At 43.1% G+C, this 26,408-nt stretch overlaps 1 protein-coding gene across 1 annotated transcript in view; it reads left to right on the plus strand.

The window, feature by feature from the left end:
• LOC116988000 (ras-related protein Rab-37-like) overlaps window positions 1-26,408 on the plus strand; it is a 159,459-nt gene that overhangs the window by 6,119 nt on the left and 126,932 nt on the right. The window contains exon 2 of the mRNA XM_033044387.1: window positions 22,669-22,779. Coding sequence (XP_032900278.1) covers window positions 22,669-22,779 — 111 coding nt within the window. The remainder of the gene's footprint in view (window positions 1-22,668; window positions 22,780-26,408) is intronic.

Below are 26,408 nucleotides of genomic sequence, written 5' to 3' on the forward strand. Positions count from 1 at the left end.
TTATAATGGCACTTCAGGCTTGCGATATGTAGCTCTCCTTCAAAACAGAGCAAGGAAGGACAGCATTACTATGAGTAAGAAAGAACTGCAGATGCTGCTCTATACTGAAGATAGTCACAACATGCTGGAGTAACTCAGCAGGTCAGGCAGCATTTCTGGAGAAAAGGAATAGGTGACATTTCAGGTCGGATCCCTTCTTCTGACTCTTCTTGAGCCTGAAGAAGGGTTCCAACCCGAAACACCACCTCGTCCCTTTCTCCAGAGACTCTGCCTAACCCACTGAGTTACTCCAGCATTTTGTGTCTATCAGGGCAGAATTACTAACCTGTTCAAATCAAATGTGTGATATATACTGTGATATATACATGGAGCTAAATTTTACATATACAGTAAAACAATGTGGTTATGTACTCAGTGACGTTAGTACAATGATAACTAGATAGTTTGCGAGGCATTGATTTAGTTAAATAATATAGCCAGTGATAAAGACACAAATATGGTGTGAATGCATAACTGGAAATATGTAGACATATGTATGGTTTCAATATTTCATAACAAGATTAAAATAAATATTTCCTTGTTTTGCGTGTGGTAATACAGTCAGCCCATATGTCAGCATTTTGCCCGGGGCCAATTATGTTTTCACCCACATGACAGCCAAAGACTGGGCTAATGACTTGGTGCAAACAGCAGCTCAGAAGCTAATTCCTAGACTACAAATTTAAACTCGAGCATTCTTGCCGTTTGCCTCAGTTGAATGAGTTTCACATAAAGTGAAGTTATACTCTTCCCTGCAGTTTGCCCTGTCTGGTCCTGCATTGGAAGAGAATGCACAAACTCAAGTCAGGCATTCTTCCATGTCTATTTTAACTGCGCAGTTACAGGGACAGGCTGACCTCTTGCTGTACATAACACAAGGAACTCAGCTGCGTGCTGTAAAATTAGAGAGTAGAGAAAGATGAAATCTTGTTCTTCAGTGCGATTTTCTGGAGTCATTGACCAACATCAAAATATTACAGTTCCTGTCAAGTGACAGAAACTCCAATGATTGAAACATTAAGATACTGAAGAATGGGTGTGGAAGGGTTCCTGGAGCCATACAGTATGGAAACAGGCCATTCAGCCCAACTCATCCATGCCTTCCAAAATGCCTAATCCAAGATAGGCCCATTTACCCATTGGATCTTTAAACCTTATCTATTTTATGAGCCTGCCCAAATGCCTTTTAAATGTTATTATTGTACCTGCCTCAACTACTTCCCCTGGCAGCTCATTCCAAATACCCACCACCCTCTGTGTGGAAACTTGCCCCTCAGGTTTCTATTAAATCTTTCCCCTCTCACCTTCTGAATTTTGTAGTCGGCAGGGCAGTACTCTGCATGTCGCCAACTTGGACAATTTTACATTTTTATCAAGCCAATTAACCTACAAACCTGTACGTCTTTGGTGTGTGGAAGGAAACCGAAGATCTCAGAGAAAGCCCACGCAGATCACGGGGAGAACGTACAAACTCCATACAGACAGCACCTGTAGTCGGGATCGAACCCAGGTCTCTGCCGCTGCATTTTGCTGTAAGGCAGCAACTCTACCGCTGCGCCACCGTGACCTTAAACATGAGCTTTCATGTTCCTAAGTCCCCCTACCCCGGGAAAGAGACTGTACATTCACTTTTATTGATTTCCCTTATGTGAATAACAAGAACTTGGGTCATTCTTAGAAAACAAAAATAGAGAGGCATTATTTTTCCCCTCGGGGACTCGCGACCCTTTGGAACTTTCGTTCTCGAGGGATGGTTGAAGTAATCTTTGTATATCATTATAGCAGAGGTAGATAGATTATTGAAAAGCAAGGGAGTGAAAAGTTGACGTGAACAGGCAGGAATACAATGCTGAGCTTACGTTCAGATCAGCCTTCATTTTTTTGAAAGATGCGGCGGTTACTTGAAGGGGTTAATGGACTGCTCCTGCTCTTAATTCACATGTTCTTGTGTATGCCTGTTCATGTGAATAACCAGGTCCAATATTATTATCAGCATCTCATAAATCAATGGTAAAGTACGTTCAAGACAAATGTTACATGACTAATGGTTTTAACTAAGCTGTGGAAGAGTGTACTTTGAGCCTGAGTTGATGGTGTAAAATGGGTCATGTCAGGATACTTGTCTATTGAGGAAAATAGGAAGGACAGTCAATTACAGATATAATGGATGGTTTAATCCAGTATTGGCTACATTATACGAGCCAGATTTGCAAGCTCTGGATAAATAGGGTAGAGGTGCAGTCTGCCATGATTTAATTCAAGAGTCAAGGTATTTGTCAAATGCACCAGAAATGAAATGGAACAATGAAATTATTGCTGACTGCAGCTTTAGAGGTGCATTAAATACAATAACACAAATATACAATAAAGCACCTGTTATTCTATAAACTAGACCATGATAGTGCATGTGGAACAACTGCAGCAATGCCAAATTTGTACCGACCCGGTGCTGAAGTAGGGTTGTGGTTAGGGATTTTGCAGGTGTTTCAACAACCCGATGATTGATGGTCGTGAATCTGGAGACAATGGTTCTGAGGCTCCTGTATCGTCTTCCCATGGTAGCAGTGAGAAGGGAACATGGCCAAGGTGGTGTGGGTCCGTGATAATATCAGCTGCCTTTTAGAGGTAGCACTTCCTGTGGATCCCTGCAATGGTGGGGAGGTCAGTACTTGTGATCGTACGATGGAGCAGGCAATGTCCGCCACTTTCTGCCGCCCCCCCCCCCCCCCCCCCCCCCTCCATTCTTGAGCATTCGAATTTCTGAACCAGTGCAAGTCTGAAGAAGGGTCTTGACCCGAAACATCACCCATTCCCTCTCTCCAGAGATGCTGCCTGTCCCACTGAGTTACTCCAGCATTTTGTGTCTACCATGGTGCAACCAGTCAGTCTGCTTTCCATCTTAAGCTTGTAGAAGTTCTATACTGTAATTGGGACATGCTGAATTTTCTGAAACCTCTGAGGAAGTAGAGGCATGAAGTAGAGGAAGTAGAGGCTTTCTTGAGATTGCATTAATGTGCTGAGATGTATATGCCCATGAACTTGGAGATTTTGACCCTTTCTATCATTATCCCATTGATGCATGGTCCCTTGACTTCCCATTTGTGAAGTCAGCAGGTCCAGTTCTTTGGTCTTGAGAGCAGGATTGTTCTAACGCCACTCAACCAGGTTATTGATCTCTCTTCTTACTCTGACCCGTCGTTACCTGTTATTCGTCCAACAATGGCACTATCATTAGTGAATTTAAAGATAGCATTGGAGAGATGTCTGGCTACACAGGCACAGGTATAGGGAGACTAGAGCACGTAGTCCTGAGGTGCCCCTCTGCTGATTGTCAGCAAGGAGGAAGTGTTGTTGCCATCTTTACTGATTGAATGTTGGACTAATTTCTCAAATTCTTCCCAAAATAAACTGCTCCTCTAAAGAAACTGGGGCAGGGTAATCAAATACAATTGGCTTAATGTCCACATTTAGCAACAAAAATAGGAGCAACCCAACTCTTAGTTTAGTAAGGCAGAAGGGCTGTAAAATGGTGCACAGTGCCGTTGCCTCAAAGCTCCAATGACCCAGTTGCACTTCTGATCTCTGGTGCTGTCTGTATGGAGCTAGGATGTTCTCCCTGTGACCATGTGGGTTTCTCCCGGGCATTTCAGTTCCTTCCCAAAATGTCATTAGAGGTGTGGGTTGGTAGATTAAATAGCAACTGTAAAACTGTAATTCTCCCCCCACTCTCCGATGGTGTAGAATCTGGGGTTGCTGGGGATATGGACTACATAAGATGTGATGAATGGAAATTGGTGATAATGATTGGTGCAGTCAGGTGGCTAAAGGGCCCGTCTCCACACACTATGGCTCTATGTGCGATGGGATTAGGCTGGGTAGTTCTTTTCAAGTCGCAGACACAATGGGATGAATAGCCATAAATCAATGGCAAATGAACTCAGATACAAACACATGAAACTTGGGACAGCTGGATGAAACAGACAAGCACTGAAAATGAGCAGAACTCAACCGAACCACTAACAACGGTGGCACTCAGCTGGTCGGGTGATACATCATGAAAATCTGAGTCAGTCAGCATCCCATCACTGAACAGTTATTGACGGGAAGTTTTTGAGCAGATTCTGGAGGAGAGGAAAGAGCACACACATGGAATTACACACTCGTACAGTTAAACAGCAAATAACATGGATGCTGAAGGGTAAAGGCCATTGACAAGAAGTCAAATAAAGATCTTATGGAAGACAGTATAAAAAGAGCCAACAGGGAATTGGAAAGTAGTTCAGGAGCACAAATGAACCATAGATCCTGAATTCCACTTATGTCTGTAAACTCCTGGTTTAAGGGAAGAACTATTGATGAGGAATTTATATTCTTCAACCGTTATATGGGGCAGCACAATGGCATAACCTCACAGCGCCAGGGACCCAGGTTCAATCCTGACATCAGGTCCCATCTGTGTGAACCTTTCATCTTCTCCCTGTGACTGTGTGGGTTTCCCCCAGATGCTTAACTTTCCACTCACATTGCAAAGATGTGCAGGTTGGTGGCTTAATTCGCCATTGTAAATTGCCCCCAGTGTGCAGAAGTGTGGTAGCATTAGGGGAGGATGTTATGACAATGTGGGAAGGGTAAACAATGGGTTTCATCTAAGATTAGAGCAAATTGGTGGTTGATGGTCAGCGTGGACTGTGGGTCAAACAGCTGTTTCCATGCTGTGGGTCTCTATGACTATGGAAACTTTTTTTTTTAAATCACACACTAGTGAGAGTAACAGCACTGTTAGATAGATCTACAATCTTTTACAAAAGGATAGTATATAACCAAAATTATTAGGAGCTAATTTATTAAGGATGGAACAAACTGCATCTACAGCAACCAGGCAGAAATGTTTCATCCAACTGAGTTTAGTAAAGGAAAAGTTACAGCAAGCTGTGCTCGTTGCTCTTTAATACATTTATTGGTCGGCTGGCACATACTGTATTCAGATTAGTGTCCCTTACCGCTGTCCCACTTTAAAAAAAACTTACGTTTATGTCAATTCTTGTCAAATCCTTTCTGATTCAATTCTGAGATTATGTTTTCATTGCAACCCAACAAATTTAAATTTATTATTCCAGCAGTGGTATTTCTACAGCACCACCATGGGCAGATGGGTGTAATTATAACAACAAACTTATGCAAGTATTAGAAACACAGGCATTAGATTTTATAACAAATGAATGAAAGTGAACAACCCGCTCTGAATTCTGATTGCTTCTGTTGGTCCAATTATTCTGCAATATCTAATGTCCAACACTATATGTGCAACAAATCGAGAGATTGACAAACAGTTTTATTCCCAATCTTCCAATCTATCTCGATGCAACCCTTGCACTTTTTTTAAAAATCTGCAGTTGCCCTGTAACACTATAGTCTGCAAACTGTTGAGAATATCTGACTGAGGTTAGGAGACTTGGACCTTAAGTTGCAAACAATTTGAAGTGTGCAAACAATGATGGAAATGTTCTGAGAAGCGTCCTGATCCATGGTTTTCTTTCCGTAAATCACAAAACTAGATGCACATTAGCTGCTGTCTCTCTACATTACAACATTTATTATACTTCAAAGAATAGTTCTGCCCCCTGAAGCTATCCCAAGATTGTTTTTGCCCAGGGGCGATTGTGCTTATGTACCAGGATACTCTTGCTGAGCTGAATGCAAAAAACGGCCCTGAGGTAGATCTCAATCAAGGCAGTAGAGGAGAGTGAAAGTTATCTGATTGCCAGTGCTAAATGTAACATTATTGTCACGTGGAATCTACAATTGAGTTTGGCACTTGCATTCTGCAAATGAAGAATATTTAGTTTATCGTTTCATCATCACAGAATGTCTGGTGTAAGTCTGTCCCTCAAAGCTTCGGCCAACTACTGAGCATGTTTTGGGATCAGCTCTTCTTTCCCCCTCTCTCATTCTCCAGTTTGAACAATGGTTCCTAGGGGCAAAGACAGTGATGAGTTGAAATGAGGAGGGCCCTCCTTGGAGAGCACTTCAGTGATATTACTTAAGGCTCTGGATTTAAATAAATGTTGCAGTGGCTTGTCTATGTGATGAAACTAATCTGTAACTGAATTAATGAGCCCATACTGGGAAGATTAATAATCCTCTCAGAATATACTGTCTTGTTGCCATGGTAACCAAGGAATATTATTCTTTTAAAAACCCTTGATTCCTTAATCAATGGGGCAATCATGTTACTTTCTTGTCTAGAAAATTAAGTTAGAAATTAAATCAAACTGCAGACACAGGAAATGTTTAAGACTGTGATCGATTTTTTTTGTCCTTTCAGTATTTAGCAACAGTCAGGGAAGAAATATCTCCTGGTCAGCTCAGATTGACGTATCTGGGGCAATTTATTTTCTTCATAAAATAAGAGCCTTGACATCAGTAACTGCATAAAAAAATACAGCGGCAATAAATTATCACAACCTGCCATTTTTTTCTTGCAAGTTTAATCTCCATTCTCTTGAATGCTCTGCCTCTTGCTAGTGCTCCACTTAAAAATAGAGCAACCTTTTCTCTCTAGTGCCATTTTATTATACCCTAGTCAAGGTGATTTACGAGGATGTTGTCAGGACTCAAGGGCCTAAGATATAGGAGAGAGTGGGCAAGCTAGGACTTTATACTTTGGAGTGCAGGAGGCTGAGGGGTGATCTTGTCGAGGTGTATAAAATAATGGGGGGGAATTAATAAGGTGAATACACAATCTTTTTCCCAGGGGAGGGGAATCAAGAACCAGATGACATCGATTTAAGGCAAGATTTAATAGGAACCTGTGGGATAACTTTTTCTCTCAGAGGGTGGGGGATATATGGAATGAGGAGGTAATTGAAGCAGGTACAACAACAGGGCTCTCTGATTCACTCACCCTGTCTTAATTTCTCCAAAGATTGTTTCTCCAAAGGATGATAGTGGTCTTCTTAAAGCAGGTAGGGACTTCAGAATGTAGTAGAAAGGAGTTAAACCGAAGATAGGCACAAAAAGCTGGAGTAACTCAGTGGGACAGGCAGCATCTCAGGAGAGAAGGAATGGGTACTGGTGCTTCTGACACTTCTGCCTGGGAGGACAAGATCTTAGAGGCATTTCAAACAATGTTTATTGGAAAATCACTGAGGCTGAGAAAATTCAGTTTATAGAATCATGGGATGGTCACAGCACAGAAGGAGGCCATTTGGTCCATCAGGTCTATGCTAGTTTTCATCAAGAGCAAGTACCTGAGCAATTATGTGGAAAGACTGGTGAAGTTTGGCTCGACAGGCAGACTTATAGCAGAGAAGAATAGGTGATTGGTAAAATTTGGAACTAAAATTAGAAAATGTTGGAAACACTCAGCAGGTTAGGCAGCAACTGTTGGAAAAAAGACAGAATTAACACTTCACGGCAGAAACTCTTGATTGGAACTTCAACCTGAAACGTTAACAGTTTCTCTTCCTGCAGGTGTTGACTGACCTACTGAGTGTTTCCAGTGTTGTCTGAGATTGAAATCTACTGAAATACAGATGGAAAGCTAATCGAGGGAATAGACTCAAGTTTGTTGACAAAAGAATAGGAGACAAGATGGGAGATATGTTTTACAAGTTGTTCTGTCTGAAGTGGTGGCAAAATCATCAGAACTTTCCAACTTGGATACATATTTGAAAAGTAAGCATTGCAGTGAAAATTGGTTGTTTTACCGGCATGGAAAAGATGGGCAGAATGGCCTCTTTGTCGTGAGATTCTATGATTACATTGCTAGTTCTCTTCTTTTTCTCATTAACCGTGAGGCACGTCATAAATGGATCCCTGGGTGATGAATTAGGTTCGGACTTTATTTGGCAGCTCTGTGAGTTAGATTCTAATGAAGCACAAACTGACAAAAAAGCTGCCAATTTTCGTTGTAACTTTAGCTGTATAAATAAAATAAATCTGGGAGTTATTCAGTCACAGAATAGCTTGCTCTATCGTGCTCAGACTGCTGACCAAAATATTTCCCTCCCTCAGGTCTGTTGAACTAACGATCCAACACATGAGTTCATTTGCCACCAACCTTGAGATCAGATAAATAAATAGATTTAGAATAAAAGCTCAGTCGGAAGGTGTGTTCCTTTAAAGGTCCATCTGGTTCTCCGGTGTCCTCAAATTAACCGTGAGGCAACATCATAAATGGGTCCCTGGGTGATGAATTAGGTTCGGAGTTGATTCACCGTAAGGACAGTCAAAGTATTTTCTTTGGCCAAAGTACAAGACCAAAAGTGATGAAACTATTTTACGGAGGGAACAGTACAGAAGAGTGTTGATATAGATTCCATTGGAAAAATATATATTTAGCTGATGTTAAAGTACTGTGGGGGCCAAAGGAAAGGACTGAGATTAACTCTGTTGTACTTTCAGTGGGATGGCAATGGATTCCTGTCCTGAACAAATGGTCCTATGCATTTGTGATTCTGGTTGTAGAACAAATCCCATTCCTGATAAATGGAGAATCAATAATGTTTCTCTCCTGTCAATAACACCTGACCTCCCGAATGTCAGAAGCGTTTTTTGTTTTATTTCAGCTAAGAGTTGATGTGAGAGCTTAGAAATAAATGATGTACTTTAGACTGTGGATTTTAGAGATACAGCATGGAAACAGGTTCTTTGACCCATGGAGTCTGTGCCGACCAATGATCACCCCGTACACTAGCTCTTGGGACAATTTACAATTTACAGAAGCCAATTAACCTAAAAACCTGTACGGTGGCGCAGCGGTAGAGTTTCTCCCTTTCAGCGCGAGAGACCCGTAATCAATCCTCTGTATGTACAGAGTTTGTACGTTCTCCCCGTGACCTGTGTGGGTTTTCTATGGGATCTAAAGTTTCCTCTCACACTCGAAGGACGCACAGGTTTGTAGGCTAATTGGCTTGGTATAATTGTAAATTGTCCCTAGTGTGTGCGAGGATCACTGGTTGGTGCAGACTCGGTGGACCGAAGGGTCTGTTTCCGCACTGTATCTCTAAACTACCATGTAAACCAGTATCTGCAGTTCCTTCCTACACATGCTGCCTGACTCGTTGAGGTACTCCAGCACTTTGTGTCTATCTTCGGGATATACCAGCATCTGCAGTTCCTTTTTGCACAAACAAAGTCTTGTAGTCTGTCTTAAAACTCTCAGGCTCAGGATATGGTAAAACTAATCCCTCTAATAAAGCAATCATTTCTGGAGTGTGATACACTGTCACAGGATTTACCGGAGACAACAGTCAAAGCCATCTCAATGCATAGCGCATCCAAAACTAAACCTGGAATTTCATTGTAGAGCGACAGATAGCATTCCCACAAAAAGCCTCATGTAACTAAGAACTGAATGGAAGGTAATACATTTGGAAGCGTGATTGCCTCCAGGTTCTCCGGTGACGACAAGCAAGATTTCAAACAATCTGGACACAAGCAGATGAAACAGAAAAGATTTAAATTAATTTCCAGGAAATAAGGACTATTATGTGTGGAGCACTCAAGGTGCTTCACAGCCGAAAAGATCCCTTTTCAAATGTAGTGATTGTTTTAACGTGAGAAAACCAGGGATGTTTCGCCATGTGGTCATTGATGTTGCAGGGTGAGCTCGAGGTAGGGATAGAGCATGCCCCATCTCTATAAGCTCCTCCAGCCTCATGCCCATTTCCATTTGCTTTGGCCCTTTGACTTTCGAATTTGTGTGACATACTTTGGGCATGGGCATAGAAACATAGAAACATAGAAAATAGGTGCAGGAGTAGGCCATTCGGCCCTTCGAGCCTGCACTGCCATTCAATATGATCATGGCTGATCATCCAACTCAGTATCCTGTACCTGCCTTCTCTCCATACCCCCTGATCCCTTTAGCCACAAAGGCCACATCTAACTCCCTCTTAAATATAGCCAATGAACTGGCCTCAACTACCTTCTGTGGCAGTGAGTTCCAGAGATTCACCACTCTCTGTGTGAAAAATGTTTTTCTCATAATATTTCATTTATTATTTGATTGTTTTTTTTTAATGTTTTTGTTGAGGAAACAGGCCCTTCGGCCCTCCGAGTCCACACTGACCAGCGATCCCTGCACATACTTTGATGTGAATTTGTGTCTCGCTCCCTTCCTTCCTCATCTGTCTTCCCACCTGCTCTGCCTATTGACCAGCCCAAGCCATATACCAACCATGAGCTACATATAGCACTCCCACTTGTCATAGAGTATTGGGACCTACAACATGAAAATAGGCCCTTTCATGAACTCATCCATGGCAACCAAGTGCCCATCAAAGCTAACCCCATTATTCTGTGTTTGACCCATATCCTACCAAACCTTTCCTATCCATGCACCAGTCCAAATGTTTTAAACTGTCGTTATTTATTATTGTTTCTGCCTCAACCACTTTGAGTGGCAGCTTGTTCTATATACACAGCACCCCCCTGATGGTAGCAATGTTAACCCTCAGATCCCCATTAACTCTTTCCCCTCTCACCTTAAACCTATGTCCTCGAGTCTTTGATTCCTGAACCTGGTGAAAAATACAGTGTGCATTCACCCTGCTGATGATTTTATACACTGGGTTGTTCATGGCTTTGTGTCTCGTTCTGGGAAGGTCAACACATAAACCAAGTTAATGGTTGTGGTAGACAAAAATGCTGGAGAAACTCAGCGGGTGAGGCTGAAGAAGGGACTCGACCCGAAACGTCACCTATTTCCTTCGCTCCATAGATGCTGCCTCACCCGCTGAGTTTCTCCAGAATTTTTGTCTTCCTTTGATTTTTCCGGCATCTGCAGTTCTTTCTTAAACAATTAATGGCTGTGGTGTAGTGCTAGAGGCAAGGTGAAAGGGTTATGGGGAGGGGATGGTGGGATATGTGGATGGGGGTGGGGAAGGGCAGTTGTAAGTGATTGAGAGTGTTGTCAAAGATCCAGGACACAGTACATGAGCTATTTAAAGAAGCCTCTATTTAATGACCAACACTAACTCCTGAACCAACAACTGCAGTAAAATAGTAAGATTAAACGAGAACTTACCAGTTTGAAGTTTGATCTGTATTTTATGAGGAGTTACGATGAGGGATTACGTGAAGAACCCGTCCAGCACGCATGCGCAACATACTTCAAAGCAGCGGTGTGGAATCACAGGAAACACAATAATTGAAATAAACATAGTAAAGAAAAGGAGAATTAAGATATCAGTTGATCTCTATAATTGAGAGTGGGAGCGGAGGGCACGTAATCCCTCATCGTTACTCCTCATAAAATACAGATTAAACTGGTAAGTTCTCGTTTAATCTTACTATTTTACTTCGGAGTCACGTGAGTGACTACGTGAAGATTTTAAAGCTCTGTGATTTCAAACCGTGTAACAGTCCATACTTCACTCGCTGCCGAAGTCATCCAAGGGAGGAAGTATGTTATCGTAATCAAACCTGAATCTGTTTGTAAAACAACAATGGTATTATTTGAAAATAATAACAAAGAAATTAATGCTCCCCCGGGCTAAATTATATATTTTTTGCAGCGTTTAAAATTCCCTCTGCAAATGAAACAGGTTTTAATGGCTTGTTGTAGAATGGTTGAAAGTTCTTCCCATGGAGCACCCCGCTGTTACCAGGTTAGGTCCAGTGGCACATCCATACTGTTAGCCGCCGACGTGGATGCTGCTCTGGTGGAGTGAGATGTGTAAATATCGGTATCCACTCCAGCAGCTCCTATTACCTGTTTGAGCCATTTAGAGAAGGTTTGACTCGGTACCCTGACCCAGTGCCTTTTTTGTGGCTGACCCATTTTGTTTCCCTCGGGAATTTTAGGTTGTGTTGATACATTGTAGAAGGTGAGTCATGACATATAACGGTGGTCAGGTGGGTACGCCCGGAATTTCCATAATGAGTCCTGAAGTTCCTGGTCTGCTCTGTTTTACCAGCTCCTGAATGGTGAATGTTATTTGGTCTGATGTTATGACCATATTGTCCAGTCTGAGTAGGTAAAAAGACTGGACCCTTATGCTGAGACTAAGCCATCAGCATGGCCGTATACAGGGTAGCTGTTTTCAGCGTAAGAAATCTGGCTGGTGGCCATCCCTTAGGTATGTCAGGACCACGCTGACATCCCACATCTTGGTATATCTAGGTCTTGGGATTTTGAATAGAAGGTACCTCTCATTAATTTGGCCACCAGTGGACGAGACCTATGGCCTGTTTCCCTTGGTGCCTGTCTTAGATAGGCTGACAGTGCACTTCTAGCACATTTGATAGTGCTATAGTTCAGACCTTCACCATGGCGAAGGCTGGCCAGGAACTCTGGTACATAGGTATGGTGTTTGATTAGTAGGTTGTCTCTGTTCTCGAGCAGTATGTTTACCATTTTCTTATACTGGAGAGGTATTGTTTCTTGGTGGAGTCGGTGAGATGCTGTCATCGTGTCCATGGTCCTATTTGACAATCCCAGGTCCATCAAAAGGTCTTTTTGGAATCTGCAAAACAGTAGGCTTATTCTGTCATGGCATGGGTGACTTACACCTGATACAGGGTGGATCAGTAGATCTGGTCCGTGGGGAATGGTCATGGGTTTCAATGACCTCAAGGATCATTGGGACCATGGCTGTATAGGCCAGTCGGGTACTACCAAAAAGTCCGAAGCAAAATTCATCTGTATTTTGCGTAGTACCTGACTGATGAGGTAGAAAAGGGGAGAAAAACATAGAGATTAGTATTCAAAGTGGTTACGTCAATGATGGTGCGACATTCACCATCTTTTTTGTTTTTTTGGTAAATTAATACGGTTCCAAAGGTTCATATTTAGACTTCTTTATGACCCCTTTGTATGTCTTCTCCAGTTCAGCTTGTCCCTCATGTTTTCCTTTTTAGTGAGAGGGTAAAACCCCTTTGGGGTGCATGCTGAACTGGTGGCAAGTTTTTCTTAAATTCAATTTTTATCCTTGAATACTTTTGGTATATAACTACCAAGTGTGATAGTTCTTCATGCTTCCAAAACCAGGTGTGCCCCCCCCCCCCCCCTGTTAGCACAATCCCCTCACCTTTTATGTGATGGTAGGAACCATACTCACCTACCTCCACTGTTGTTTAATGGTGTGTTCATTTCTTCGGTTTCTGGTTCCTTGTCCGTCGGGGTGGTGTTGTTGGGGGGTGGTGCATTTTCCATGGGGCCCGCTCTGGGCCCTGTCCTGAAAGACATGCGGGGATGGCATGCGGGCCCCGAGCTTTCACCAGTACCATGAAGTAGACGCCTACTGGTGGATGCATGGAGGTACTGCTGTCTGGTTTTGTGTGGTTTGCTCATTCCAGGTCCTGCCCTCATGAGGCCGAATATCTTGGATACTTTGTCCAGTTTTTAGGCTTGATTTGATAACTTTGCCAAATAGCAGGATCTGTGGTTCTGAGGTCGGCGTTCTCACAGTCCTGTGAATATTTTAGGTTGAGGGCAGGTTTTATGATTTCCTTCCAGAGGTTGCGGATCACATACTGTGTTGAACATTAGGGTCAGGTGTTTTGCCATACTACCCTGCCCCTCTGGAATGAGCATGCAAAATGATAGCCGACATCAGGGGTATCAATATTGCAAATTAAGATTTTGGGTTTTAAATGCCCTGCTCAATGTAACTCTCAATAATGGTGGGCACTTTGAGCAAATGCAATTTTGAGGAGGCGTAATAAAGTCCAACGCCTCATGACTACCTGTCTTGGAGAGGTTTTAAAAAAAGACAGGTAGTAAGCTGGCCGCCAGATTAGGCTGTAACGGCCATCTCGCTCGTGGTGTAGCCACGTAGCGGTATCTCACACCCAGCAGCTCTTCCTGGTCCTGTACCTCAAGCATACCCCCCATGTTATTCAGCCAGTGATCCCTCTTCTTGACCAGCCCAGCCCTGGTCGCCAACGATCCCCTCTGATGAGGGAGATGCGATGGCCAGTGCTGTTAGTGCACTGGAGCGGGAGTGTTTGTGCTCCCTTGGCGAGCTTGCCCCAGCTCCCGAGGCAAGTCTCGCTGGAGTTTTTACTCCATGACCTTTCTCTAAGGCTTGGAAACAGACACTTTCTCGCTCTCGGGCGGTAGTTTGAAGTGCCGGCCCTCTGAATGAGCCGGCCTGTCCGTCTTCCGTGTGTCTGTCTCCAGCCCGTTGCGACTGGTCGCCAACTTTGTTCAGGCGGCTGCCTCTGTCGTTGTCGCGGTGAGTCTCCTTGTCGGAGTATGCAGGGATTACCGGCCGGTCTGTATCTCGATTTGCCTCCAGCCCGCTGCTGTTGGTCAGGCAGCACTAGCGGGCTGGGCTCGGCTCGGTACCCGTGACTGTGGACCGCAGCGTGTGTGGTCCAGGTGCCGCCTCTCGCCCCCTCCACTGACGGAACGCTCCTTCCCTGGAGTCGAACGGGGGCAGTTTTCCCCTGTGCTGCTTTGCTCTTTCCAGCTTTCCTCTGGTGCACAAAGAAGAGCAAAGTTTGTCAATTCGAACCTGTGGGTAAGTACTTACCTGACGGTCCGTTCTTTCAAGCTTGTAGCGGGAGCGCCCGTACTCCCGTTCGTCGCTGTTGCACTGCGTGAACGCTCATGTCGCGCATACGTGCTGGACGGGTTCTTCACGTAGTCACTCACGTGACTCCGAAGTAAAATTAACCATCATTTGCCACGTTCCTGTTTGTGGGATCTTTGCACGTTCACTATATTTGCCAACACGACACCAACTCCACTTCAAAATAGTTAATTGTTCATGGAAAAGGCATCTGAAGCATGAAAGGAGCTGGTTGAAATGGAAGATTTTACTTTTATTACTTTTCATATCCCTTCAGCTTGGACTGCTTACCCTTACTAAGCAAGTAGTGCAGACAATGTTTCAATGTTTTAAGCGAGCGTTTTGTGTGTGTTGTGTACATCCCCTGAGTTCTGCGTCAGAGGAACGCTGGGTGCTGTGCGGGCAGACGGTCACACTGGGCATTGTGCAAAGCTGCTTCACTCTTAAACACGCCAAGCTGCCAGGGCAGCTACAAAAATTACTGTTCAATACACAACGTTGCCTCTGACATTGTGCTGCCTCCTCCTATACATCTCCCACAGGTGGCTTGCTTCATATCTCTCTGCAGCTGGGAAGATTAAAATTGAAACTCCCCACAACATCATTCAATGGCAATTTGGATGCAGTCCAGAACATGAATGGCACAAATGAATGCACCACAGTGGTGCAGTGGTAGAGTTGCTGCCTTACAACGCCAGAGACCTGGGTTGCCATCTGTACGGAGATTGTACATTCTCTCTGTGACCGCGTGGGTTTTTTCCGGGTGCTCCGGTTTCCCCGCCCACACTCTAAAGATGTGCAGGTTTGTAGATTATTTGGCTTCTGTAAATTGTAAATTGTCCCTGGCGTGTAGGATAGTGCTAGTGTATAGGTGATCGCTGGTCAGCACGGACTCTTGGGCTGTAGGGCCCGTTGCCCCATTGTATCGCTAACATCTAGAAACTCTCTGTCAAAAGTGTAGGCCCAGCAAAAGATTGATGGGAGACTTCAGAAGGTTTGAAAATACAGAGTAAAGTCCATTCTTCTCAAATTATACCTGCACAATTCCCAACTTCCATTATCAGTGGAGAGAGTGAGTGATCGATCAGGCATCCACAGAGCTTCTCCCAGTCAAAACCAAATAATGCAAGCAGATATCCATCCTGTGACTCCGAACTGAACTGTTCATGTACTAGAACTTATCATCAGCTCATTTTGCAGCAAAGCCTTTTGAAAATTACTGTAACAGGACCCAATGTCAATGTTGATGTTGATTCTGTTCACAGTCATAAAGCTGTACATGTGGAATCAAGCCCTTTGTCCCAACGCTCTCATGCTGATCAAGTTGCCTAACACAGCTAAACCACCTGCCTGCACCTGCCCAATCCAAGTGTAATTTTAAATGTCGGAATGGCACCCACCTCTACCATACCCTCTGGCAGCTTGTTCCATTTACGCTCCGCCCTCTGTGTGAAAATGTTGCCCTTCAAGTCACTTTTAAATCTTTTCCTCCTCACTTTAAACACATGCACTCTAGTTTTAGACTCCTCTGTCCCGGGGGAAAGACTGTGGCTATTCACCTTATCTACGTCCCTTGTGATTTTATAAACCTCTATTAGGTCATCTTCAGCCTCGGAGAAAAAACATTCAGCCTATCTTAATAACTCAAACCTTCCAGACTCAGCAACATCCATCTAAATCTGTTCTGGACACTTTCTGGTTTAGCCACATTTTTCCTCTCGAAGGGCAACCATAATGTAAACCGTGTTCCCAGTGTGAAGCCTCATCAAGTCTTGTACAGCTTTAACATGACATCCCAACTCTTGTGCAGACCGATGAAGGCAAGTGGGTGGAATAACTTCTTCACCGCCTTGTCTACCTGTGCTGCCACTTTCATGAAACTATGTACCTGCACACCTGAGTCTTTCTGTATAGACTGACACACCCCAAAATGTATATAGTTCCAGTATATCGATGCACTCCAAATGTAAAGAGTACAGTCCTAAATATATCCTATATATGACGACACATTTCCAAATGTACGCAGTATATGCAGATGTACAACTTAGACTTTACAATTACCAGTGTACATCTCTCATGACTCTCTGGATTTCCACTTCTGTAGAAAGTGCTCGTTTCCATGCTGTAGATGCATCGTGAATAATCTCATGTTGCAGAATAAGGGGGAGCTCTTTTAAAACTGAGATGAGGAAGAACTTCTTCACCCAGAGGGTGGTTAATTTATGGAATTCACTGCCCCAGGGAGCAGTGGAAGCAGAAACATTAAATATATTTAAATCTAAAATAGATGGTTTTTTAGCTGCCGAGGGGATAAGGGGCTACGGGGAGAGGGCAGGGATATGGACCTAGGTATGGTTAGTATAGTAAGACCTGAGTGATCTCCTGGACAAGTGTCGATCGCCTGGATTGGGGTCGGAGAGGAATTTCCCGGATTTTTTTCCCGAATTGGACCTGGGTTTTTATCCGGTTTTTTGCCTCCCCCAGGAGATCACGCGGTTCTTGGGGTGGAGAGGGGTGATAGCGGTATAAAGGGGAGGGTAGTGTCTTGTGTTCTGTGTCTTGTGTCTACTGTTTGTGGGTAAGGGTGTCTGTTTAGTGTTCAGCCATGAGCGAATGGCGGTGCGGGCTCGACGGACCTGGTGGTCTACTCTCGCACCTACTTTCTATGATTCTATGATTCTATGATGTTTGCTTACACTGAAGTGCACCAGTCACAGTTTGGACCATTCCCCAATTCCTGTAATAATTCATTATTGTAAAGTCAGAAAAAAACCTGGGATACTCAGTAAGTAAAGCCCACATCTGTGGGAGAGAGGAATACAGTTGCTGTTCCAGGTGAAGTTAGTGAGATGCAGCCCGGAAATAGGCCATTCAGCCCACTGAGTTCGCGCAGACCATCAATCACCCCATACACTAACACTATCCTACTCACTCGGGACAACTTACAATTTTACCGAAGCCAATTAACTTACAAGCCTGTTCATCTTTAGATTGTGGTGGGTAAACCTGAGCACCCGGTGAAAACCTATGCAGTCACAGGGAGAACATACAAACTCCGTACAGATAGCATCAATAGTCAGGATTCAACCCAGGACTCTAGTGCTGTAAGAAATAGGGAAGGTCTATGTGAATGAAAAAAAATAGGTGTGTTATAAATTGAAAGGGTGGGAGTAGTGAGGACAAAATAAATGTATGTGATAGGATGGAAACCAAGACTGTCCAGGTGGTACATTTATTTTTGGTGCCATCTAAAATGGGGAAACAAATGCATTTTAATCACAGCTGGTCTGTGTATGGGTGTAAATAGCAGGAGAGGAACGAGGGCAAGTGGAGGAGCACTGAAAAACTACATGCTGAAACTGTAAGATGCATAATTATTGGAAACCTAAGATAAAATAAAATGCTGGATTAAGCAGATTAAGCAGCGTCTGTGGAGTGAAAGACTGAGAGAAGAACTGACAAACAGGTAAGGATGGTGATCTGAAATTGTTGAATTCAACATTGAATCCCCATGACTATAACATGTCTTGACAGGAGATGAGGCATTCTTCGTTAAGCTTACAATGAGCTTTATTGGAACTGTGTGGGAGGTCAAAGACAGAATTAAAGTGGCAGGCAATAGAACTCAGGATCATCTTTATGAACTCTAAGCAGTCACCAAGCATATGCTTAGTTTCTCCAGGGTAGAAGAGATCACATTGTGAGTACCAGATTCGATACACCAGACTGGAAGGTGAATTATTGAATTGAATTGAATTGAATACCTTTATTGTCATTCAGGCCTTACGGTCTGAACGAAATTTCGTGCCTGCAGTCATACATACAATAAAAAACAACAATAAACACAAATTAACATCCACCACAGTGTATCCTCCAAGCACCTCCTCACTGTGGTGGAGGCAAAAATCTTAGGGCTACTGTCTCTTCCCTCCTCTTCTCCCTCTGCGCTGAGGCGATTCCCCGCCGGGCGATGGCACAAACAGTCCCGCGGCTCACCGAACCCCGCAACGGGCCGGTTCAAACACCGCGGCCCGGGGTGGTCGAAGCTGCCGCCCTCCAGTCCAGCGGACGCAGCCGCTGGCCCGCGGCTGAACCCAGGACTCAGGTCACCGCCGCCAGAACGCCGTCCCAGCCACCGGAGCACCGTTCCAGCCCCGAGCCGGATCGCCCTCACAATTCATCTGGAAGCACTGTTTTGGTCCTTGGATGTTGGGAAGGTAGAATGTAAAACAACAGGTGTTGCATCTCCTGCAGTTTCATGCAGAAGTGCTGCGGGGAGGGGGATAGATTGGTGGAAATGGAAGTCAAAGAGGTACAGTGGCGCAACTGGTTGAGCTTCTACTACTCAGAGCTGGAGACCGGGTTGGATCCTGACCTCGAGTGCAGTCTATGTTGAATTTGCATGTTGTCCCTGTTGATGTGACTGTTGATAATGCAAGAAATGTTGATACCTGAAGGGTGACACAGTGGCGCAGCAGCAGAGTTGCTGCCTTACAGTGCCAATAGACAATAGACAATAGGTGCAGGAGAAGGCCATTTGGCCATTCGAGCCAGCACCACCATTCAATGCGATCATGGCTGATCATCCCCAATCAGTACCCCGTTCCTGCTTTCTCCCCATATCCTCTGACTCCGCTATTTTTAAGAGCCCTATCTAGCTCTCTCTTGAAAGCATCCAGAGAACCTGCCTCCACCGCCCTCTGAGGCAGAGAATTCCACAGACTCACCACTCTCTGTGAGAAAAAGTGTTTCCTCGTCTCCGTTCTAAATGGCTTACTCATTATTCATAAACTGTGGCCCCTGGTTCTGGACTCCCCCAACATCGGAAAAATGTTTCCTGCCTCTACCGTGTCCAAACCCTTAACAATCTTATATGTTTCAATAACGTTGAGGCCCAGAGGCCCGGGTTCGATCCTGACCATGGGTGCTGTCTGTACGGCGTTTGTACATTCTCCCTGTGACCTGCGTGGGTTTCCCCTGGGTGCTCCGCCTTCCTCACATATTCCAAAGACATCCAGATTTGTAGATAAATTGGTTTCTGTAAATTGTACCGAGTGTGTAGGATGGTGTTAGTGTGCGGGGATCGCTGGTCGGCGTGGACTCGGTGGGCCGAAGGGTCTGTTTCTGTACTGTATCTCTAAACTAAACTAAGACTGCATGGCCCACATGCTAAAGATGCGTAGGTTAATCGGCCTGTGTAAATTGCCACTAGTGTGTTGGGAGTGTCATGGAAAGTGAAAGAACAAACTAGTGTGAACGGGTGATCAATGTTGGCGTGAACTCGGTGGGCCAAAGGGCCTGTTGCCACGCTGGATCTATAAATTAATCAAAAACAAGAGGAAATTGAGTCAATGAGGGTGTCAAATGGGATCATTTCAGATGCCACAGCTCCCGTGGTTCATGGGTAGGTCACATGAGTGTTTCATCTCCTACATTGTGTGATTTACTGCTTCCATTTATTCTTACAATGCTATCTATCTATCTTTTTTTTTGTTTTGTTTATTTTATTAGAAGTTAATACAATACAAAACAATACAGTGGCACCTAATTTTAGGTGCCAACTATGTCATACCGTAATCCATTCTATGTACAACCTCTAGTTTTATGTTATGAGTAGGCAAGACAAGAAAAAGAAAACAATAGAAAGGGGAAAGAGTGGAAAAATAGATGGTAGAGAGTAGAAAAATGTGAAGTGTGGATATAAAAAATAAAAATAAAAAAATAAAATAAAAAAGAAAAGGTGGAAAGTAGAAATAGAAGAAAAGGCCCCTTAAAAGAGAATTTTTCAAATCTATATTCGGAGATGTAGATCTATCCACGTCATGAACTGAAATCAGCAATCCTTATGGTACCGCTGCATCACATGATTCCAAAAAGTCGATGAAAGGAGACCAACTCCTTAAGAATTGGTCATATTTATCTATTAGTCGGAGTCTCATTTCTTCAAGGCGTGCTATGTCCATCATATTCCTAATCCACATTTTAACAGTTGGTATGGTTGTATTTTTCCAAAATTTAAGTATCAATTTCTTTCCAAATATTAACCCATAATTAAAAAAAACATTTTGGTCTTTATTTAAATTGGTATATTCTCCTATTATTCCAAATATAATCCATTCCATTTTGGGTTCTATTCTTGACTTGAAGAGCTTTGTAAATATATCAAATATATCACTCCAAAATTTATTCAACTTTGTACATCCTACAAATGAATGTGTTAAATTAGCGTTTTGAAACAAACATTTATCGCATCTGGGAGAGACGTTTGGATAAAATTTATTCAACCTCGTTTTTGAATAATATAGTCTATGTAATAATTTGAATTGAATTAAATTATGTCTTGTATTAATAGAACAGTTATGTGTATTCATCAAATACTTTTCCCATCTATCCTTCGAGATCTTTATCATTAGCTCATGTTCCCAATCTTCCCTTAGTGCTTCTGTTGAGGGTGATTCTCTATCTAATATATTATTATAAAAGTATGAAATTAATTTTTGTGAATCAGCCTTAATATTCATTGCTTCTTCTAAAGGGTCTAAAAATATAGTTTGAAATCTATGTATATATTTCTTCATAAAGTCACATACCTGTATATATTTAAAATATTGACTATCCTTCAATTTAAATTTTAATTTTAATTGTTGAAATGATAACAGTTTACCCAATTCATACATATCCCCTACTTTCCTAATCCCCAGTCTATCCCATTGTTGATATGTGTTGTCGATGAGAGAAGGTTTGAATGCGGGGTTGTTCAATAGTGGGGTTAGTACTGATAAATTATTTAATTTCAAGGATACTTTTATTTGTTTCCAAATTCTTATTATATTGTGAATAATTGGGTTCTTCTTGTATATTATACTATTCAATTTTATCGGTGAGAGCAGGATCGTTCCTATATCGTGCGGATAGCACTCCTCTTTCTCCATTCTTATCCACTCCAACTGCTGAATGGAACTATCCAGCCAGTACATTATGTTCTTAATATGCACTGCCCAGTAGTAATACATAAAGTTAGGTAATGATAAACCCCCAACTTCTTTAGATTTGCACAAATGCTTTCGTTGAATTCTATGTGTTCTGTAATCCCATATAAAATTAGTAACAGTGGAATCTAGTTTTTTGAAAAAATATTTTGGAATATATATTGGGATCGCTTGAAACAAATATATTAATTGTGGTAAGAAAGTCATTTTTATAGCGTTGATTCTACCTATCAATGAGAGCTATCTATCTATCTATCTATCTATCTATCTATCTATCTATCTATCTATCTATCTATCTATCTATCTATCTATCTATCTATCGTGACCTGGGCATATCGCTTTTTATTTTATCATCTAAGTTATCCATAAACAGGTAAATAGTTGCTCAGACATCTTTCCTGCCAAATCAATAATTTGCCTGGTCACACATTATCCAGCGACTCAGTTTAAATAATCACATACTCCCTTAGACGATCAAGATCGATATACCCTTGGGAAACTCATTGCAAAAACTAATTTCCTGAAGAATCACATTCCCCCCTTGTTAGTATGTACAGGGCATACTGTATTTGGGTGTGTGTCAGTCACTAATTTGTCAATTGATACTCTTTCACTATTTGCCCATCCATTATTCACACATCTACTTTCTTTTCGCCATGGGGGAAGTCACCTTTTCGCCATTCACCAGGAGTTAACATAGTATTGCCAGCTCATACCAATTCAGCCGCAGTCAACACAACACTGCCTATACTTCCACTCCACCCAGAGCTTTCAAATGCAAAATGTCCACTGTTGCCAACCCAATCCTGCTCCAGTAATCCATTCACTGCAGATTAAACACACCGATAATGCTAACTCTCCCACCTGCTCCCACATGCCTGATATTATCAATACCTCCCATAGTTTCTAGACTATGGGACACCTTCCACCATTCACTCATTTTCTGCATTGTACTACTCTCATTTATTGTTTTCCCTGAATCTCCCTCTGATAATACTACTATTAAAACTGCGTGTTCCTCCTTTACTATTGTTAGTAAAAATATTCAGTCACCCAAGAAGTTTGCCTTCATTCTCCTAATAAGCTAACAACAGTCATTATCTATTTCCCCACAGACTATACTGGTCGGGGACAGTGGAGTGGGGAAGACCTCGTTGCTGGTGCAGTTTGACCAAGGAAAGTTCATCCCGGGATCATTCTCTGCTACAGTGGGAATCGGCTTCACAGTAAGTTGCTGGTTTGAGTGGTCATTGTGCCTGGCAGAGGTGGGTGCTTCTTGCTTCTACCCAGTTGTTGTGAGGACAGTGAATGGCACCGCTGGTAACCTGTGGACAAACCGTGTTATGTTACTGATTGTTAATGCCCTGGTGCAGATCTCAGACTGGCAGTCGATTGCGGCAAGAGTGTGGATGTGTGTTGGGCTAAGAGAAAATAGACTACTTATTGCAGGAAAGCTTTCATTACATAGATCAGATGTGTAATAAATGCTAATATAACTTATTTACATATGGAGGTTGCCTTCCATGCCAACTTTTAAGTCCATCTAGACATCTGTGAGGAAATGGTGTGCTGGCTTCTTGAACTATTCCTGCCCGCCTAATGAAGATGCTGCCACGAGGCATGGCATCACATTGTCCAGAAACAAGGGAATGTGGTCAATAAATGTCCTGTTCTGGCTTGGAGGAGAATTTGGTTGTGATATTCCAATCATTTACTGTGCTACTCTTCTGGATTGCAAACGTCACAAATTTGGGCCTTGTACCCGTCATGGAGCACAGTGTAAGCTGAAGAAGTGTCCCTAATTCAAAGCATTGTCTGTCCATTCCCTCACACCTGATGCCTGATCTGCTGAGTTTCTCCAGCACTTTGTGTTTTTGTAGCATACAGTGAATTGCAAAAAAAAATGAAGCAAAATGTAAAAAGAGGTCAAAAAGCAATTGAAATTCAGGAGGGCAAGGAACTGAAAAAATGTGAAAATGTAGGTCGATGCAGTTGATTAATATGGAGATGGAGATGAGGATAAAATGAGAAGATGAATTTGAGGCCGAAGTTGAGAGCATGTCTAAGCTGAGAAATATGGTAGTTATGTAAAGTCCCAGTGGTCAAAGTGGGATTAAATTCGAAGAAGAATCAGACCCCAGCCATTTCTCATGTTGTAAGAAAGAAAAAAATCACAGGACAAATTCAGGAATAATGATCACCAAAATGCAATCAGGATAAACTATGTCACGGACTTATCCAACTGTAAAGAAAATCATGTCTGATGGTGGCAGTTGTTGCAAATCTAGCTGAAACATATCGTGTTGATGAATCAATACATATCCCACAGACCAGACAGCACGTCGCATCAGTTATGACCCCACAGTGGAATCAGAGCACACCTCAGTGTCGATCAACACATGGCTCATCGGTATCTTATGGACTAATTAGTAAAAATCCCCCAGGATGATCAATATATGACTGAGAATCAGGCCAGTACATATCCCATTGTCCAGTCTTTATGTATACATCTACGTTGCCTGAATCTCACAGTCTGGTCAATGCCATATCCCAGTCTGTACATATTTCACTGTCTAGTTGATATATATTCCACCATTAACTAATAACAATGGCACAACTTTTTTCTTTACTCTTTCAAGCTTTGGAAATTATCCATCCCTAATTGCCCTGAGAAGGTGGTGTTGAGTTGCATTCTTGAACCCCTGCAGTTCTCGATGTGTGGGTACACCTACAATGCGATCAGGGAGAGAGTTCCAAGATTTTGACCCATTCACAGCCATATAGTTCCACATCAGGATGGTGTACGGCTTAGAGAACTACTACCATATTGCGGTGTTCCCAAGTTTTCATGGCCTTTGTTCTTCCTGCTGGTAGGGATCGCAGGTCTGGAAGGTGCTGTCTAAGAAGTGTTGGTGATATGCAGCAGTGCATCTGCAGATGGTACAAACTGCTGCTGCTGCTGCTGCCCCAGCAGTGCCGTGAGTGAATGGATGTGGATGAGTTGCCCGTCAAGTAGGCTGTTATGTCCTGAATGGTAGACATGACTCAATCGGTCAGGCAGCATCTCTGGAGAAAAGGAACAAGTGACGTTTCGGGTCGAGACAATTCCTGTTAGAAATGAAAAGGTCTAAAGAGGGTAGAAGGCCATCTGGGGGAGTCCAAGAGAAGGGGGACCGGTAGAGATGGGAAAAGGGATCGTCACTGGGTGGTGGGGTCTGTTTCCCATAGAAAAAGGCACGGAGACGGAGGCAACGGGAGAAAGGTTCTACATCGTGATTGACCCAGACCGCATTGAGGTGGGGGAACAAAGCTGAGGCTTCTGTTGAAGGGTCCCTTTTCTCCAGAATTGCTGCCTGACCCGCTGAGTTACTCCAGCATTTCATGTCTATCTTCGGTGTAAACCAACATCTGCAGTTCCTTCTTACACACGTGTCCTGAATGGTGTTGAGCTTCTTGAATGTTGTGGGAGATGCATTCTTCCAGGCAAGTGGAGAGTATTCCATCACACCCCTGCCTTGAGTCATGTTGATTAGGGGACAGGCTTTCGGGAAGTGGCTGGTGAGCCGCAGCCACAGGATTCCGTGCCTCTGACCTGTTCTTGTAGCCACATTATATGTACATGACGACTCCAGTTCAGTTTCTGGGCTATTGCTAACTTTCAGGATGTGTGGGATTCAGTGATGGTAATGCCATTGAATATAAGAGGGTGATAGCGAAATATTCTTGTTGCATATTAGTCATTGTCTAGCACTTGTCTGGCACAGATATTATATGCTACCTCGCAGCCCAGCCTGGATATTGTCCACGTTTTGTTGCATTTGTATGTTGACTGCTTTGTTGTCTGTGGAGTCATGAACAGTGCTAAATATTGTGCAATCAACCCAACTTCTGACCTTATAATTGAAGGAAAACAATTGGTGAAGTTACTGAAGATAGTTTACTTTATTATTGTCACATGTACTGAGGGACAGTGAAAAGCTTTTTGTTGTGTGCTATCCAATCAACGAAAAGATTCAACATGATTACAACCAAGCTGTCCACAGTGTGCACATATAAGATAAAGGGTATATTATATTGTGCAAAATAAAGACCGATTGAAGATAGTTCAAAGGTCTCCCATGAGGTAGATGGGAGGTCAGGATCGCACTCTAGCTGGTGAGCGGACAGTTCAGTTGGGAAGAAACAGTCCCTGACTCTGGAGATATACATTTTCATACCTATGGGGAGAGGGAAGAAGAGGGAGTGACCAGGGTGAGACTGGTCCTTGATAATGCTGGGCCTTGAACACTGCTCTGAGGAACTGCTGCAGAGATGTCCTGTGGCTGAGATGATTGACCTCCAACCACCACAACCGTCTTCCTTTTAACGGTCCATCCCTAATTACTCTAAGGAAACTCCCATTTAGCCAGGGCTCCTTAACGCCATAGTCAATCAAATGCTGCCTTGAAGGCAATATACCACAATGCAACCAATGCACATCATACACTTCAACCAATTCCTAACACAGCATCTAGTCAATGCATATTGCACCACCTGTCAACGTGCAAACAACAGTCCGGTCGGTGAATGTCCCTGTTGTACTCTTGCCCATACTTTCTGTCTTGTGCCATTGACCATTCAGTACAAGCACTATTCATGTGTTGGCATTTGCAATGCTGCTTCTACAGTAGGTATGTTACAAAACCTACCTTCAACGGTGCTGCAATTCTGCCACTGGCCGTGTGCGCGATTTTGGCGCGTTTGGGGGGGGGGGGCGGGGTTAAAACAGGGTTTTTTCCTGACCTGGTCCTGAATTATATTTGTTGGAGTGCAAGATGTTGCTAAAGAATCGTTCCTACGGCCGTTCTGTGTGGTT

This window comes from Amblyraja radiata, chromosome 26 (assembly GCF_010909765.2).
Source record: "Amblyraja radiata isolate CabotCenter1 chromosome 26, sAmbRad1.1.pri, whole genome shotgun sequence".
Classification (NCBI taxonomy): Eukaryota; Metazoa; Chordata; class Chondrichthyes; order Rajiformes; family Rajidae; genus Amblyraja; species Amblyraja radiata.